Genomic DNA, 14,341 nt, shown 5'->3' with positions numbered 1-14,341 from the left:
TAAGGTGACTCAGTATCCAATTAGATATGTACCTAAGGTACATGGAAGCCATTTTACAGAGAGAGCAGTGGGCCTGGGGTCCTGAATAGCAGGGCCCCAGGTCAACTAAGTCAGAAAACCAGCAAAACACCAGGCAAAAAGTTGGGGGCAACCATAGTCGGGGATCTACCTTCCTACAGGGGGCTCAACAAACAAAAGTCTGAAGATCTCTGCTTTAAAGGAATAAGTTGCTGATTGTAGAACAGTTTGAAATTGCAATGGAAATTGTACTTTGTTTGATTTACTGGGAATGCAGTAGGTTGCAACACTTGGCAAATACAGTGCATTGAAATGAAAAGGCTTTTTCAGTAAATTGCAGTTGTTACTTTGCATGTTACTTTTCTTACTCTGTGCTGGATGCCCGGATTCAGCACTGGGACATTTCCTGTAAACCGGTGAGTAAATACTTGTTCGTGGGATATGAGCTGCAGATTCTATGCTTTGCATTAGATCGCCACCTGGTGTTGGGCTCGGATGATTGCATGTTGTCGTCGTCTTGGAAGAAGTCTTTGTAGTCACGAGATGGGTGACTCCTCCCTTGGACGATGGTGCGCATGGGCATCAGCTCCATCCTTAGATTGTTTTTTTCCGCCACTGGGTTCGAATGAAACTTTTCCGCTCCGGTTTGACATTTACTTTTCAAGTACTTCGATGCGTAAAAACGTATTCAAACTTCACCAAACAACTTTCGATACCAACAAACATCGAATAGACTTCATCAGTTCGATTACGGTCGTCAACGTGGGCTGGTGGGCCTACCCACGCCGTGAGGCCTACACCTCATGGAAAGGACGCCATTCAAAAGATGCCCTACGAAGGGAACAATATTTCCACACAGTGACAATCACAAGGTCTGTAACCTGTGCATATCGTCAGACTACGACGAATCCAGCTGCACGGCCTGTGCATACTTTCGATCAAAAAAGACGATTCGGGATCGGAGGGCCCGCCAACGCGACATGCAGAGATCAGCGCTGGAACCAGTGGATATCTTCGACGGTCCATGTGTCCCGGAGGAAGATTCCGATCTCCAGATCGTTACCGAGGCAGATGACTCCATACCTTCGGGTCAACGCTGGAGTACCACTGCCCCTACTCCAGCCCAAACACCAAAATCGAAGGCAAAAATCAACACTCCACCTGTGGGGCCCAGTCGAGACCGAAAAAACACTTCAAAAGCCACGCCATCGAGCCCGGCTCCAAAGAAGATAATGAAGCCTTCCGGTAGTTCCATACCGAGCAAACAGCATATGCTGATACCACCTGCTCCCTCTGCACCGAAACAAAAAGGTCCCTGTTCCGAATGACACTCCGAAACCGTCGACTCCGAGAGACAGAGTGGCTCCGAAAACAACGAAGCCTGTTTTCGATACACCGAAAACAGCTTCCACTCTGAAGCCTATACCCTCGATGCCGAAACAGACAAAGCCTGCTTCCGATCCTTCCAAGTCCACAAAACATGCTTCGGCTCCAAAGACGATCTCTTCGGTGCCGAAATCTATGCCAAAGGGCTCAACATCTACTCTTAAGGCTAAAGACTAGCAACAAACCGGTTCGGAACCGAAAAAATCGGCGCCGAAGGCTGTGCCTCAATAAGAGGAGCTTTTCCAACCAGATCCTTTACAAAAAAGGATCTACATTGATCCAGAAACAGGACAGGTTTCCACCACACAGGAAGAGTAAGTCAGATACAGCACCTACACCTCCAGTGCCTTTCATATAGGACTCTGCCACATCTCCTATGCACCCTTCTTCTCCTGTATCTCCTTCTCCTGCTCTTCCTTTAAACATTTCACCTCTAAATTCTCCTCATTCTCCACAACATACACTTCCACAGGATGCTAATGATGAGTAACCTTTTCCCTACCCAACAGGTTCACCAGACTTGGAGTATCCAAACCCACAGGATGTACCAGATATTCCTGACCCACATATATATCCATCTGAACCTTCTCCAGAAGACAATATTGGGGTTGAACACTTAATTAATAGGGCTGCCATCTATCACAATGTCACCATGCATTCAGATGAGGCAGAGGAAGCTATTTTACTAGACACTTTTGAACAATCCCAAAATCTTTTCAGATACTGCCAATGATTAAAGGAGTCATTGAACATGCACCAGAAGTGTTTAAAGATCCTGTAAGAGCTAGAATCATAAACCCAAATGTGAAAAAGTGCCATCTTTCTTGCATTGGTATGCCCCCTCTTTTTTCTGATCTGCTCATCTGCTTTGACTGAGTGTGCTCTGGGTTCCTGCCAACCAGGTACCCAGGGCCTGTGTTCCTTCCCTAAAACTATGCTGAAACAAAAGATCCAATTGGCATCTCTGGCCACCGGTCACTAGTAAATGGTACCCTAGGTACCCAGGGCATGGTGACCAGGGAAAACCCCTGAGGGCTGCAGCACTTATTGTGCCACCCTCAGGGGCCCTGTACCCTGGCACCCACACACTGCCTTTGCAGGCTGAGTGCCTAAGTACAGAACTAAACCAAAAGTCGACATGGCACACATCCCTGTGTGCCATGCCCACAGACCCCACTGCCCTGGCATACTTCAGTCACCCCTCTAGCTGGGTGCCCTATGCCAGAGGTAAGGGCACAGGTGCATGAGCCCTGTGCCCCTACAGTACCCAGGGCCATTCCTGGGCACTGTGTGCAGTGATGCCATTAAGAGTATATGTTGCTGGGAGGTTGTCATCACGAACTCCACAGCATCATGATGGCTACACTGAAGACTGACCAGTTAGGTACCAAACTTCTCAGCACATTAAACCTGCACTGATGCCAGTGTGGCATTTGATGTACGATGCACCAGAGGGAATCTTAGAGATGCCCTCCAAAACCCGAACCTACAATCCACGTCTGGGCTGAGTGGCTGCAGAGGCTGCCTCACAGCAGACATGTTGCTGGACCCCTGGGTGGAGAGGTCCCCGCTCTCCTGGGCCTGCAGCAATGCACATCCTGGGCAAGGTGCTATGTCTCCTCCCCCAGGATGGACAATGGGAAGATTCAAAGGCAAGCCGCCTCTGAGAGCTTCTCCAGACCATTTGCTGTACCCAGCAACTGGCCCCCACCAGTTCTGCCCCCACTCTGGCAGGAAGACTGGCGGGAAAAACTACGTCAGGAAGAGGGGTGTGCACCAACCTTTGCCAACTCCACCCCTCGGGTAGAGGAGGCGAGGTGAAGCACGCTCCCGGGCTCCGGCCATCTTGTAGATGGGGAGCACTGCCCAATCCCAGCTAGGCTCCTGCCCACCTCCCACAGGAGAGGCGCAGACTAGGGGGTGTCCTCACCCCAGGACAGGGATCTATCGGTTCCTGCCCTTGCCCTACCTGTAACACCCCTAAATTTTGTATTTAGGGTCTCCCTGAACCTTCCTCCCTCAGATCCCGATAGCAAAAGAAGAAAGAAGATCAAGAAGACCTGCAGCGCAGCTGCTAACAGGACGACAACAACAACAACTGACTTGGCCCCAGCCCTACCGGCCTGTGTTGATCCTGGAACCTGCTCCTGCCTAAGCCCGGCGACCCCCGCGGACAGCAACCTTGGGACACCCAGAGGACCTGCCTGCCTTGACCCTCTTGAAGATTGGGACTCCCATCAGCAGAGGCTCTGCTGCAACAACCCACCTGGTGCTCACCAGGAAGCTCTGGACCAGCCCACTCTGCACCAGCCGAGCCCAGTCCGGGCCAACCCGAACAAAGACCACGAGGACGTCCCCTTGGTGAGTGGGGCCCAAAGTCCAGTGCCCAAAGACCCTCCTCGACGAACCAGCGGACGCCTGCAGACTCGGAACCAGGGGCCACCCCAACTGCGACCAGCCGAGGGTAAGCTTTTCCGACCCCCAAAGACAACCTTGCACCCGGCCCCCTGTGCCTCCCTTTGGGGTACCTACCTGTGCTCAATCATCCCAACTTACCTCTCGAAGTGCTGATCGCCACTGGAGAGTCACCGTCCCCGAGCCTGCAGCCTTTGTTCCTTTTTCAAGATCCTCATTGGATAACATTGAGCGCCCGGCATTTAAAAAGAACTTGCACCCAGCTGCCCGAGTGCCGCTGGCTGTGACCCCTTGGCCCTATCCTACCCCCCCCCCCCCCCCTCCTTGCCCTGAGCAAGTGACCAGGAGCCCAGCTCCCAGTGCTGCATGGCCTGCTAGCCCTTTCCCTCGTTGGATAACATTGGGCCTACCTACTTCTGCACCCAGCCGCCCCTGTGCCGCTGGGAACGAACTAACTGTACTAACCTGACCATGGGGGACCCCTCAGTTTATGCCCACAACCCTAACTTCACCAACCAAGTACTCACCTGGAAACCAATAATTCACTTACCTGCCATTGGATAACATGGACGTCACGAAGAGTGAAGTTTTGAAAACTGAAAATATTCCTATAAAATCAGCCAAAGTTCGAATTCCAAAGTATTCACCTGTGATCAGGGGAGAAGCCGTACCTTTCAGCCCAGTACTGAACCGCAAAAGTAATTATAACCGTACATGCCAGTAACCTGAATTTTCTTCTATAGGAAACCATTGATTGCTTTTCTGTGAATTTCTTTTGAGTTGATTTTTGCAAACTACAAATATTCCTTAATCGTACCAACTGCTAAAACATAATTACTGACCTGTCTTAGGTAGAGATCCCAGTGCTGAACCTTTGAGTCCAATGCTGGATTACAAAAGTAACGAGAACCTACCTGTGACTTGAATTTCTTTCCATAGGATAATATTGCTAGTTTTTCTCTGAAAAGTTTGTAAGTGTCAACTTTGAAAATACATTTATATTCTTTAAAAATCACAGCTGTAACCAAAACGCTTTTACTTAACTGTTTACAGCTTATGTCCCGGGACTGAATCCAGGATCCAGTCCTGTGGTTAGAAAAGTAATCCTTAAAGTAATAAACTGTATTTATGTAGAAAAACCCATTGAGCTCAATGTTAAATTGTGTTTAGAATTGTGTTGCCTATTGCAACCACTGTAACTATTGTGTTTACAAAGTTTATTGCCTTTCTGCAAAGTAACTACCTGAAGTCACTCATATTGATAAAGTATATTTTGATACCTGTTGGTTCTTAAATAAAACTATCTTTTGATATAAAAACAATTGGCCTAGAGTTCAGTTCTTGAGTGTGTGAAACCTTTTGCTGACTGTGTACAACAAATGGTTTACACTGTCCTCTGGTACTGCCTTACTGCTCGACCAAGCTACCACTTTGGAGATTAAGGTCAGATCTGACTTTAATCTCTGTTATACCTCTGGAGATTGGGGACTCTATACACCCACTGTACCTTACTTTGGTCCAGTATATATTGTCACTTTCCTACAGTTTGTAGTTACTAACTCCACAGCACCACGGTGCCTTTACTGAAAACTGGGAAGTTTGCTATCAAAGTTATCAGCACATTTAACCCCCACGGATGCCAGTGTGGCATTTAATAAAAAATGCGCTCAGAGGTCGTCGGAGGTGCCCCCTGAAAATAACCGAACACTAGTGTCCAGGCTGAGTAGCTGCTCGCCACCTGCCACACCCAGGCATGTTTCTGGACCCCTGGGTCGAGATCCTGCTGCTCTCAGGGGTCTGAATCAATGCACATCCTGGAACGAGGTGCCAAGCCTCCTCCCCAGGATGGGCAGGGTTCACGAAGGGGAAGCTTCAAAGGTTTGCCGCCTTTGTGAGCTACCCCAGCCCTTTACTGCTTACAACAACTGGCTCCCACCGGTTCTGACCCCCTCTTTAGGCGGGAGAATATGCGGGAAAACCAAGTAAGGAAGGGAGGTGTGCCCACCTTTGCCAACCCCACCGGTGGGGGAGGTGAGGTGAATCACAACTCTATCCCTGTTATCTTGCAGATGGCTGACACAGCCAACCAGAGTGAGGCATATGCCCTCCTCCCACTGAAGGGTGGCATAAGTGGGGACCGACCCCAAGGAAGGGACCCATTGGTCCCAACCTTTTACCTACCTGTAACACGTCGAAATCTACTATTTAGGGGTAACTCTGAACCTTGCCTCCACAGACCACAATCGACAAGAAAAGGACCAAAGAACCTGTGCTGAACTAAGAGGAGGACGCCCACTGACTTGGCCCCAGCCCTTCCAACCTTTCCCCACCTCGAACTTGCTTCTGCAAAATCTAGGTGTGCCCTTCAGGCAGCAACTTCGAGAACCCAGAGGACCTGCCTTGACTTCCAAACCAAAGACTTTGTCTCCCGTGAGCACTGGATTTGCCCACCAACAGACTCTGGCCCCAACCAAAACAATGAGCCATCGGACCACATCCTCTCCCCCCACTTTGGGCCTCAGCCCTCTGCACCCGCCGCCCTAGTGCCGCTACGGGTGCTTTGAGAGTGCATCTCTGACCCTGGGGTAACCCCGGTTCTAACTCCACAATATTAACGCCCACAAACTTGTACTTTCTTTCATGCAAACCGTTAGCTTCATTTTTCTCCATAGGAATACATTGACTGTTTTTCGTGGAGTTGTTTTGTACGGAACATTAAACTGTCTGTAATAAAAGTGAATTTCTTACCTTTTGTCTAGGAGATGTTTCAGTGTGATAAACAGGCTTATCACACTGATTAGCAAAAGCAATCTGAAAAGTAATCTAAGAAGTAACATGCATAATAATCCGAAAGTAACTAAAAAGTAATTTCGAAACAGTGACTTACTTGTAAATATTTCAACTGCATTTGGACCTCCATTCATTTGTAAAAACATTACATAAGATTTTGCAAAGCATTTATTTCACTTACCTGCACCAGGCTTGGCTTAGTTATAAGAAATTAAAGTTTTTTTTTCTTTAGACAAATCGGTCTGACTTGAGTCTTTGAGTGTGTGACATAATTTCTTGCCTGAGTGTGTACAACAAATGTTTAACACTACCCTCTGAAAGCCTTAATGCTCACCCACACTACCACAAATGGAGTAAGGTGCGATCTACCTTTACCTCCCTTTGGGGTTCCATTGGACTACGTGCATTCTCAACCTCATTTTGGTATAGTGTATGTACCGAGCCAGCTTCCTACACGGGGATCCACATGTACCGCTGATTCCAAGTTTGAAAATTGTTTGTGCAAAAGGGTTCCAGTTTAGACACACTTCAGTGAGGAGAATGCCTTAATTTCGTGAATGAAGAATTGTGGTAGGGCTAGAAATGTAAAGCTTATTAAAGCAGTCCTTTTTTCCCCCCTCTTTTTCTAGCCAATCTATTAGATATGCTAGCCAGAGTAAGAAACAGCAAACTTCTCATTGATTAAGGCTTGAACAAGGGTGATTATCTTCTGTGGTGGATGCGTTTGAGGTTTTCACTGTGGAGAAGGGACTGAGCCAATTTAGGGGGTATGGGAGAAGGTGTTCTCTTTAAAAATTGGCACTTGATGTTTGCATGTTTTACTATATGGCAAACTGAATAAAGTGTCTAAATGTAAGGTTTTTATTTCCTCTTAGTTGAAGTTCTTTTATGGTGATTTTGTTTTTGCTTTCTTTTTATTTCATTAAAGGGTCAAGTTCTGGGTATAAACCATCATATGATTCATACTCCTCAGAAGAATACTATTCGGAACCAGCACAGTACAGCAGAGGCTACAACACCGAACCAGCTGGTAAGGAAGCCGCATCTATTTTTCCTCTTCCACCTGTACTGTTCAGAGACTTCATCACTCTTTAACTTTTTATCCACCACTTCAAAGCAGCAATGTAAGGCAAGAAAAAAGTGTATCCGGTCAGTGTATGCATTAGTGCAAGTAAAAAGAAATCTTCCCTTGGCGAACTAATCCACAGGGCACAACCAGTAAGGTTGTTAGAACCACCCAAACTATGAACACTAGATCCTTTAGCTATCTAGTACTCACACAACAGTAATATAGCTCATTGTTTATTATCATAAAAACATATTGTCTACAAATACAATTTTTGTTAAAAAATACTCATTGCGCGCCTTCATTAAAACCAAATGGATTGTCATAAAATACAATTTTGATACACATTAAAAAGAATGTTTTTCATCAAATTATATTAACATTCATTGACTGTGACTAAAAGAATTACACAGAGGAAGGTGAAAGAGACATACGTTATTTGTCATTGAGTTATGCACGTTTTGAGACCTAACTTAAACACAACCATGACCTGGACTTGTCTGATTTTTTTAGCTACAGGCTAGGTTTGGTCCCTTGATCGTGCGAGGAAGGCGTCTACGCGTTTCGATGGCCTCTATTGATATTCTACCATCTTTTTCAAGACTAAGTAATGAGTCTCTCCTGTTAGGCACTGGTTGGTTGCCACTGACTCAAGACTCCTGAACACATAGCACAAGATCTTAATGTTGTAGGTTTTCTAAGTATAGAGTGTTCAGACCTTCATTTTGTTCTGTTCATGCATCTTGTTGCTGTTCCTGTTTTCCTTGTGCTATGTGATCAGGAGTCTTGAGTCAGTGGCAACCAACCAGTGCCGAACAGGAGAGACTCATTACTTAGTCTTGAAAAAGATGTAGAATATCAATAGAGACCATCGAAACGCGTCGACGCCTTCCTCGCACGATCAAGGGACCAAACCTAGCCTGTAGCTAAAAAACAGACGAGTCCAGGTCATGGTTGTGTGTGTTAGGTCTCAACGTGCATAACTCAATGACAAATAACGTATGTCTCTTTCCCCTTCCTCTGTGTAATTCTTTTAGTCAGTCAATGAATGTTAATATAATTTGATGAAAAACATTCTTTTTAATGTGTATCAAAATTGTATTTTGACATTGTCTATTTGGTTTTAATGTAGGCGCGCAATGAGTTGTTTTTAACAAAAATTGTATTTGTAGACAATGTTTTTATGATAATAAACAATGAGCTATATTACTGTTGTGTGAGTGAACTAGATAGCTAAAGGATCTAGTGTTCATAGTTTTTACTTGGTTCTAACAACCTTACTGGTTGTGCCCTGTGAATTAGTTAGCCAAGGGAAGATTTCTTTTTACTGTTTTAAGTACCCTATTCCCCTGGCTACAAAGGGGTCTATCTCATTTTTTGAAATATGCGATTGCTTTTGTCGCGATTGTAGGAGTAGGGTCTGCAATCCTATGATCACCCAGATTTTTGCTTTTTTGCTTCACTGGTTTACGACTTTCCCTGGCTGTGGGCCTGCTAATCAGACCCACAGCCTAGCTGTTCTCTCTATTCCAAATTGTACCCAGGTACTGAATTGGCACTGGGCCCTTTCCAAGTCCCTGTACCCAGGGCTGAGGTGTACCCAGAAGTCTCCCAGGGGCTGCAGCATGTATTATGCCACCCCTGGACTGACTAACCAAACAGACACAACTGGCTGCTTGACAGCTGGGGGCAAGGTGGTGTACTCACCCTTTGCTTTAGATATAGTATCCCTATATCTAAACCTAAATGGACACCCAGATCTCCTATCAGTCACTCCTATGGCAGGCCTTAACAATCCTGAAGGCAGAGTCCTTGGAATCGTGTGAGATAGTGCTCTGGCATGAGCTGAGCCTGTCTGCGGCTTTCGGGATCCATCCCTTAGCCGTTTCCATGATATCGCATACCATATATTCTTAAGTGCATTATAATCCTCGCGGTTATATGCCAACTCTTTATCAGAACATGTCGAGTAAGGTGTCATACGAATTGGAATACTAACCCCTCGCCAATTCTGGCGACGGGGTTAGCATTCCACCCTTCTAGAGGGACACGACATGTATGTAACCTGTAACCCCGGTTAAAGTTAGACATAGCCTTAGCTCCACAAAATGGATGCTGCCACCGAGACACAAGTCTGCCCTCCTGCTGCTGGGAGTCCTCCCAGAGCAGGAGGCAAGGACAAAGGGTTTCCTGTCAGGGGCGGTGCCAGCACCGTCCCAGACAGGATTTTGTGTATCCTAGGTAGGCAGGGCTTCAGAGGAAGGTGACTGCAAGTGGCACCCCGGTGCTCACTGTGCATAGGCCGGCTGAAACCAGTTCCAGGGGCACTCCAGCCCCTGGCCTGGGGAAAGCCCGCCAAAGGAGAGGGGTGTAACCACCCCCCTCCTGGTCCCACCCATAGGGCAGGACTTAGTCGCGTGCCAGCCCCTTTTTGCAGGATAAAGGTAGGAACTGGCCCCCTTCCAAAATCAGATCATCTTTGAATCCTGAAACTACTTTCCACGAAAGGAGCTCAAGACTTCTTCCCAAGATTCTCCCTTGTGACTAAAGAGTAGTCACCCTGCAGCAGCAGGCACCAAACAAGCATCGCGGTTTGTTGCCAGTCTCCTTCGGATCAAGACTGCTCCAGCACGACGAGAACCGGCTTCCCTGGCACCTCTGACCTCAACCTATATCATCAGCACAGCTGTGATCCGTGGGTGTGACGAGACCTCGAGGGACCAGCCATCTTCAGAACTGCACGACGCTTGTCCAGCACGACTCCCGAGTGACCCTCGACTGAGTGCTTTGGGGTAAGAGAAGCCCCGACCCTGAGCAGCTCCAGCACCGAAGTTCAGCCCCCCTGCATCCACGAGATCTGCGTGGGGCCCTTCTGCTCTTTGCTGCCAACCGCGTTGTCCAGGTCGCTTGCCCGTTTGGCTAGTGACCCCTTCACGACGCTCCACGACGACAAACACTGCTGGTCTGGTTGCTCCAGACTAGCCCTTGCTCCCCTCCAAAAGAGCAGCACCCTGGACCCTCCTGGTCCCCTCAAGAAGCCATTTTAGGTCCACCGCGTGGGCCTTGCATTTGCCAAGACTTGTTGCCCAATCCTGGGTCCAGCGACGTCGACAGCAAGAACCTTCGTGGGACAGCTCGCACCTCCATCCTGGTCGCCAACAACGCCTCCTGGTCCGAGAGACTGCAGAGCCCAGCAGCGCCCACTCACCTGGCTGAGGTGACTTCGTCCGGTGCCATCCTGGTGCCCACTCAAATCACTGGCTAGTGATTCAGAACTTGGTCCCCTCTGCTTACAGGTTTCTTCTTCCCTGATCCAGGCTTGGATCACTCCGAACTTTCTTCACTGGTCGCCTGCCAGCAACTCTTTCTTCAGGCTCCTGGATCTTCAACGAGGGTTTCCGACGCAACTTCAACCCTATGCAGCCGCAGCCCCTGGGCTAGGTAACCTGAGTACTCCGGTGCTCCAGCATAGTCCAACACCCTAAGTGTTCGGATCCACTCCCGTTTTTGATCCACCTAGTCGGGTTCGCCCGAGAACAGTAACTTTGCAACTGCTAGCCTCCATAGACTTTTTCCCGCCTTACGCGTGAGTTCCCACTCTGCACACGACGTCCACTGGTCTCCTGCATCTAATCCCAGTGTTTAGAATTGTAGGCCTAGCGATTCCTGAGTCTAGAAAAGTACTACTTACCTGCTAGCAAGTTCGCATTCCACTTCTTGTGTATATGGTTTTTCGTGCCCCTAGGGCATTTGTGTAAATTGTGCGACTTAAAGTATTTTCGTAAGAGTTTTGTTATGTGCTTAGCTCCCTGACTCAAAGAGTTCAGGGTAGTCTTGTTATGAATAAATATCTGTTTATTTTCATAACAACTTGTGTGGTGTCCTTTCACTTGGTGTTCAAGGGGTAATGTGATGGTAAAACAGCTGGCTTAACACGCCCTCTAGAGTCTTAGCCTTAGACTGCTCGTATCCATGCTACTAGGATAGCTGGTCTATAAGGTTGACTTACAACCAATCATCAATAAGGGTTGTTTGGACTGATGCTTAGTGATCACTAGAATAGTAAGCACTGCATATCAGGCCAACTTCTCACAGCGATGACGTGCTAAGCACGCTGTAGTGTATGCCTCTGACTTGCAACCCCGTCCTGGCGTGCTCGGAATGCATCCGGTTTATCTTTCTTACCATTGACTGATATCTTGTCTTTAATCACACTGTGCCCGCAGGCTGTACTGTCTATGATACTGCTGCAGCCTGTTGATAAACTCCCATCTAGTCTCTGCGCCATCCTGCAACCCTGCCCCGACTTGACTGGTATGGACTGTTTGTGTGTCGAATCATGTCGTACATTAACCTTTACCCCTGCATATCATGCGTTAAGCTTAGCATGCTAGTATGGGCGGCTTCTGCATACCCATCTACTTTTTAACACACCTTCGACTGTGGGAGATAGAATCAAGTGTGCATTGTTTTACTTTTCTTCCTGAAAGCGTTTGTAGGAGAGTGGGGTCTGCAATCCCATGGCCACCCCAGATTTTTGCTTGCCCCAGTATTGGAACTTTCATAGATTCCCATGCTTTGTATCATTCCCCGTCGTCGGAATGGGAGCCTCGGTAGTATAAAAACCATAGACACAAAAGAGAAACCTAGGCCTAGGCCTCATCTCATTTTGTATTCTATCCACCTCCTTTTGTAAAAAGAGACCAAACTTTTGCCAGGACCAATCAGAGCAGCCTCACCCTCTAGAACCTTCCTGAGAGAGCTCAGAGCCTCAGATTTTTCTACCGCACGTTGTGCTAGGGAGTCTCCACTGAGCTCTGCTCAGTTTTCACTGTTTTTCTACTTATTTCTTCAAGTTTCTGCTTCAATTCGTCATGTCTGACAAGGAGAAGAAGGCCTTATTCAGGTCCTGTGCCTCTTGTGGCAAAAAACGTCTTTTTGTGGAGGATAAGCATGATAATTGCATTTATTGCTTATATCCTGACCACAAGGCCACAGACTGCAAGATCTGCAGGACTTTCTCGAACAAGACTCTTCGGGACAGAGAAGGCCGGTGTGGTCGTGGGGTGTCCGCGGGCCGGTAAAGCAGGCAAGGAGGCCGAAGATAGTGTGCTATATTTAGGGTTTTTATTTGTAGTACAACAGTCACGCAAGACGTGAATACAGCGGTCTTCTGATCTTCGGATTGGGCGTCTGTGGGGCGTAGCTCTCTTCAGATGGTCCTTGCCGGGCTCCTGGTCGTTGCTGCTGGTGGAGGGACCTCGGAGGGCAAGAAGAGAGAGAGAGACCGTTAGTCCGAACAGGGACTCGGCAAGTACGCCACTACCAACACCGGGAGGTGAAAGGGCGGAGCGGATGGTGGTGAGGGAAGGAGGGAACGGGGAAGAAGGACGGCAGGCAAGGACAAAGATAGTGAATGAGAAAGGGTGTTCAGGACGTGACGAGGACCGGGACAGTGCACGGTGAAGATGCTGTACAAAAACGCTTATTCACAGTGATTAGTGCCTATAAGTGCGGAGACTATGTACAATATATACAGAGAGCACCTAGCGCGCTCCAGGGGCGGTTAAAGGTACTCACGCGGTCTGCCGTAGCTCTCCAGGTGAGCTACGGCCGCTCTTCAGCTTCCTCCTTAAGGGTTCCACCACTCCTCCGACCACTCGTCTACTTCGGTTGACTCGTCTCCTCCGTCTCCCGCTCCAGCCTGAGTATCCTGCCACGATTCTCCGACCCTGATTCCACTGGTCGAATGGCTTTTCACTAGTTCCGACGCTACCTCCGAGGCGGGACTTCCGGGTTCACGGCGTAGTGCTTCCGGTGCTTGCAGGTCCGTGATTGGCTCCTGTATTGGAGAGAGAGGCGGGGGACTGTGGGTCACTGTTATTGTTCCGGTTCGGGGGCGGACCCGAGGATTTGACCGGCCTGAGTCCGTGTGGACGACCCCGGGAAGAGGTAAAGGCGCAGGGGGACAGTATCCTGGGGGGGAGGACACCGGGACACCGTCACAGCCGGCTACTTACCTGGCTTCAGAAGATGAAGACACGCAAGGAGGTGCTCTCTTCGGATGAGGAGGATTCCGTGTCTGCTGCTTCCTCGCAAAGATCAAAGAGGGGTAGGTCTCCCCCTGGTTCTTCGACATCTGAGCCCCCTCTTAAAGCCCCTCACAAGATCTCTGACAGGTCTGAGAGGGCTGGTCCCCTTCAATCTCCTCACGAAAGTGTAAAGGAGAGGCAGGGACAGGCTACAGCAGTGGTGCCAGCCTTAAAGGACAAAAAGGAGGTGGTGATCCTTTCTCCTCCTTCCAAAAAGATCAAGCCCAGTGATAAACACTCTACTGGCACTTCAGGATCTGGGCCGGAGAAAAAACAGCGTCCGTCGACGACGAGAACACCAGGTACGTCGACGACTGTGACTTTGGCTAAAGTTCCCGCTGTTTCTGTGGCTCCGTCGACGGGCTCGTCGACGGTAGCAGTGTCCACGACGGCGACTTCGTCGACGTTCAAGGTTCCGAGCTCGTCGACGATGATGGCTTCCACGTCGACGACGACTAGCAGGCCGCTGTCGACGGCCGCAACGACGAAGACTACGTCGACCACGTCGACGACGATGATAATGACGACGAGTTCGTCGACGAGACCGTCGACGGTGGTCCCATCGACGACGAAG

At 48.6% G+C, this 14,341-nt stretch overlaps 1 protein-coding gene across 2 annotated transcripts in view; it reads left to right on the top strand.

The window, feature by feature from the left end:
* The window catches only part of LOC144762635 (ribonuclease H1-like), a 575,280-nt gene that overhangs the window by 95,392 nt on the left and 465,547 nt on the right, over window positions 1–14,341 (top strand). For both annotated transcript variants that reach the window (XM_078647869.1, XM_078647870.1), the window contains exon 4: window positions 7,538–7,639. In XM_078647869.1, the coding sequence (XP_078503995.1) occupies window positions 7,538–7,639 (102 nt within the window). The remainder of the gene's footprint in view (window positions 1–7,537; window positions 7,640–14,341) is intronic.

Source organism: Lissotriton helveticus, chromosome 6, assembly GCF_964261635.1.
Source record: "Lissotriton helveticus chromosome 6, aLisHel1.1, whole genome shotgun sequence".
Taxonomy (NCBI): Eukaryota; Metazoa; Chordata; class Amphibia; order Caudata; family Salamandridae; genus Lissotriton; species Lissotriton helveticus.
Note: the sequence above shows the minus strand (reverse complement) of the source record. Positions and strands in the feature narration are given on the sequence as shown.